The 5000-nt window shown below is 37.9% G+C and overlaps 1 protein-coding gene across 3 annotated transcripts in view; it reads left to right on the plus strand.

Annotated features, from left to right (window-relative positions):
* gpc5a (glypican 5a) overlaps window positions 1-5000 on the plus strand; it is a 99470-nt gene that overhangs the window by 47917 nt on the left and 46553 nt on the right. For 2 of the 3 annotated variants that reach the window (XM_083522333.1, XM_083522331.1), the window contains exon 7: window positions 1483-1603. The exons of the other annotated variant lie outside the window; for it this stretch is intronic. In XM_083522333.1, coding sequence (XP_083378459.1) covers window positions 1483-1603 — 121 coding nt within the window. The remainder of the gene's footprint in view (window positions 1-1482; window positions 1604-5000) is intronic. 3 annotated transcript variants of the gene reach the window in all.

Here is a 5000-nt window from a genome sequence, read left to right on the forward strand (position 1 = left end):
GTCTTTTTTATCCGTTCACTCGTTTATCTGCAGGCCTGTTCTCTTTTTCATCGTGTTCAGTCGCTCCGCTTCATGTAATGTCCCCAAAGGACACAGATTTTCGGTGTCTCTCTCCGTCTCTGAAGCAGCTGAACTGGTGTAAGTGTGTTTGAATGAAAGCACAGACGTACAGAATGAAGGTTTGGCCATGAATCGTGATGACCAGAAGCATCTCGTGTGCCTCATGACCTCTCATTTACGTATCTTCACTACTTAGGGAGCACCGAAGAGGGAGGGTTAATGAAGTGCCCTTTATTGCATTATGGAAAATTACCTTTAGATATTACTCCCTAAGGAATAAAGGCTAAATAGACTCTCTCTGACACACACAAACTAAACACAATGATTTGCAAATCCTACTTTGCATAGGTCATCATATCCAGATGTTGCTGTGTTTGTTCAGAGTCAGGCCCCGCCCACTCAGCCACCTTTTGCGATATATATTTTGGCGTAAAAATTATTCACCATACTAACCAATAGCAAAAGTTTATTCGTTTTCCATTTACGTAAAAAAAAAAAAAAAAAACGTTGCAAAAACAAACAACAAAAAACCAAACACCAAAAGTATTGGGACACCGGTCCACTTTTCCAGCCTTGTGCGGTTCTCCCCCTGAATTGTTACCACAAAATCTATGGCACACGATTCTACAGGACGTCTTTGGATTACCCTTTTAATAGAACTAGAAGACACAAAAATGTTCCAGCATCACAATGCTTCTGTGCACCAAGCCAGCTCCATGAATAAATGGGATGGAGTGGAAGATCTACTGGGATAGAGCAAAAAACCCTATTGAACACCTTCAGGGGGAAATTTATCCCATGCCTCCTCACCTCACAATACACCAGTGCCTGATTTTACCAAAATATTTGTTGCTGAATGAGCACAAAATCTCAGTAAAATCTAGTGGAACAACATCTCAGAAGAGTGGAGGTTTCTATGGGAACTTTTATAAAAACTTCATTTTGGGAAATTTGGAAATATTTCAAGTTGGGAATTTACAGGAATTTCTTAGAAATTTTGGGAAATGTATATGATCGCTATCATATACAAACACAAATAAAAAGTATTTTGTTTAGTCATATGCTGAGGAATGTGCATTGAATGTAGGGGGCATGGCCTCAGTAGCCATGCAGTAAGTGTGCTGTGTGCAGCTGATTTGCTGAATGTAAATGGGTAGAAATTCATTTGAAACTGCAGTAAATTTGGTCGTTTTACCCAAAATTATTCTGCAAGATTTGTTTTTTTCAACTACATTTAAGTTCCCTGTTATAGGCTCACCTGCAATTTTATAAATTCCCAGTCTATTCCCATTTATACCTATGGAAAGTTTCTTGAAAATTCCCAGAATTTCGCAACCCTAGGTGTAGTAAGTTAGGTTGCATTATTATATTACATTGTGATACAATACATATATGTATATACATAGTCTTTCTTTTCCACAGCTATACAAAGCGCGTTGTGGGCAGCGGGATTCGAGCCCAGGCACAAAACCCAGAGGTTCGCGTGAAGGAGGCTAATCCGGTCATCCAACAGGTCATCGACAAGCTGAAGCATATCAACCAGGTGAGAGCCAATCAGACACCAGGCTCGCGATTTAGCGAATATGAGAAAAATCCATCAGGTATGAAATTATTGTGTGGTTAATACTTGATCAACCAAGTATGAGCCAAAAAATCAATTTGGCCAAGCAAATCAATGACTTACCCAATTAGATCAACGCTGGCAAGTAAATCAGTGAGGTAACTGAGCAATCGGCCAATCAAATTTAGAGGGGCCAATCGATACCATCCAATTAATCAGTGCACTTATTGTGATTTAATCAGGTAAATCCTGTAAGGAAGATAATAGCTAGCGACTGAGAGGGGAACAAACCGATACCGTAATCAAAACTGTCAAGTGAATCGGGTATGACATGATCAAATGTTTCATACAACATTTGTGTTAAACAAATCAGGTATGAAGTGAACTAGTGTGCACTAAAGCTGATGAAATCAAATCAGGCATGGAGTGATCCAGTGTACACCAATGCTGAGAGGATCAAATCAGGTATGAAGTGGTCAGGTGTGTATTAAATCTGAGTAAATCAAATCAGGTATGGAGTGAAGTGATCCAGTCTACACCAATGCTAAAAGGATCAAATCAGGTATGAAGTGATCCAGTGTGCACTACAGCTGAATAAATAAAATCAGGTATGAAGTGTATTAAATCTAAGAAAATCAAATCAAGCATGGAGTGATCCAGTGTACACCAATGCTGAAAGGATCAAATTAGGTATACAGTGATCGGGTGTGTACTAAAGCTGATTAAATCAAATCAGGTGTGAAGTAATCATGTGTGTACTAAAGCTGATTAAAACAAATTAGGTATAGAGTGTAGTGACCCAGTGTACACCAATGGTAAAAGGATCAAACCATGTATGAAGTGATCCAGTGTGCACTAAAACTGGGTGTATGAAATCTGGTATAAAGTGATCAGGTGTGTATTAAATCTGAGTACATCAAATCAGGTATAAAGTGATCAGGTGTGTACTAAAGATGATTAAATCAAATCAAGTATGAAGTAATCATGTGTGTACTAAAGCTGATTAAATCAAATCAAGCATAGAGTGTAGTGATCCAGTGTACACCAATGCTAAAAGGATCAAATCAGCAAGGAACGATCCAGTGTGCACTACAACTGGGTGTATGAAATCTGGTATGAAGTGATCAGGTGTGTATTAAATCTGAGTAAATCAAAACAGGTGTGAGGTGATCTATTTTGTACTACAGCTGATTAAACCAGATACAAACAGGGTAGCTGATTGAACAATTTAGGTCCTAACCAATCAGGGATCAATTCAAACAAATGTATCAAACCAGAACGACCTAGTTAGCAACCATCACTTACGAAACACAAATATCTAGCTAGCTTGTGGACGTAAAAAACAAACAAACAAACAAAACCCCCCAAATAATACTAGCTTTGCTCTGAAGCGCTCTCTTAGACTTAGACAATATTTTTTGGTCAGAAATTAGCGAGCGTAATTTGTCTTTAGCATGGGAGATCCAGAGCGAGGATGAGTGTGATCGATGGATACATATTTACCAGTCCATCTTTAGTGTTTGTGTTCGGCTCCTGGCTAAATCAATGCTGCTTTAGCCCCATTGTCTCATTGTGGTGTTTGTGCTGAGGTGGCCGTGTGTATACGTTTAGCCACAGGATGTGATGATGCTAATGCTGATTCAGGACTTATTATGACACACACACACACACACACACACACACACACACACACACACACACACACACACCGTAGTTGAGACTCGGCTGTTATTTTATTCAGGCCAAACCATTTTAACCTTTATCCCTTAGTCATTTTGTTTGTCAATCCTTGCAGTTATTTACTCTTAAACCTGGCGAGGCATTTGATTTTTAAAAGCTAACACCATAATCTGGGATCCGAATCAATATCTTGAAAGGCAGCACTGTATTCTGCCAACCGACTTCATAATCTTGGAGCTCAGTGACTCAGGGAATTATTCTGGAGGTATTGTTAGTCCATAATCTGCAAACATTACAGTGTAATCTGGGAGTTAATCCCAATAATAACTCATTAACGTTGCCAATAATTCAGAACAATCGTTGAGAACTCCATAATATCAGCTGTTTGTTTTGTAATCTGGGAACGCCATAATCTATAAAGTGTCCCAGTGTAGTCTGGGTGTTAATCTGGAGATAAAAAATAATCGTTTTAAAAAATAATTAGGACTTTCTGGAACTGACTCTATAGTCGGAGATAGCACTGTACTCTGGAAGCTAATTTATCAATCTATATGGTAATTTGGTCATGTGGGACCTTTATTCATCTGGGAGCTATTTGTTCTAAAATCAGTAACAGTTTATTTATTTTTTTTCTCTGTAATTTGCTGTAACCTAGGAATAATCCTAATCTGGCTAATATTAGACTAGGGCGTAAATTTGTATTTGTATTTGATAAAGTGAACTGGGTGGGTGCTAAACTCTTAATCGAGAGGGTAAATTCTCTATCTAAGGTGTATATCCTTAATCTGGGATTTAAACACTTAATCTGATCAGTAAATCCTTAATCTGTGGGGTTAATCCTTTATCTGGAGGGTAAAACAATACCCTTGAAGGGAAATACGTAATGGAGGGAAGGAAAAACTGGAGAGTAAATCCTTTATCTGGGGGATAATTCCTTAATTAAGGGTATAAATCCCTAGTCTTGGTGGTGAATCCTTAACCTGGGTGTAAATACTTACATTGGGGGTAAATCCTTAATCTGGCAGTAGATCCTTAATCTTGGGGATAAATTTATCCTGGTGGATAAATAAATTTTTCGGGGTGTAAATCCTCTGTCTGTCAGGTATATTTTTAATCTGGGGGTAAATCATTTATCTAGAGGGTAAATCCTTAATCTGGGGTTGAAATTTTTAATCTGGAAAGTAAATCTTTTATCTGGAGGCTAAACTTTAATATGGTGGTAAATCCTTTATCTGGGGTTGAAAGTCCTTTATCTGACGAGTAAATCGTTAAACTGGAAAGTAAATCCTTATTCTGGATGGTAAATCCTTAATTTTGGGACCAATCCTTAAACTGGGGTTTAAATCCTTAATCTTGGGGACAAATCCAGACAATTTTAGGTGGTATATACAAAATGTGGGAGTATATCTTTATTCTGGGAGTATAAATCCTTTTTCATGATGGTAAAGCCTTAAATTGAGGTGTAGATATTAAATCTGGGTGGTAAATCCAAAATCTGAGGCAAAAACCCCTTTTTTTTATTTGGGGGGGGGGGGGTGTTAGAATTGGGGGGTGGTATATCCTAAATTTGGGGGTAGATTTTTTTTATTTTTTTATCTTGGGGTTAAATCCTTTTTATAGGCAGTATATTGTATATTTGGGGTTATATCCTTAATCTGGGGGATAAATCATTTTTTCTGGGAGGTAAATGTTTACTCTG

The sequence above is a fragment of the Silurus aristotelis genome (genome assembly GCF_946808225.1).
Source record: "Silurus aristotelis genome assembly, chromosome: 20".
Lineage (NCBI taxonomy): Eukaryota > Metazoa > Chordata > Actinopteri > Siluriformes > Siluridae > Silurus > Silurus aristotelis.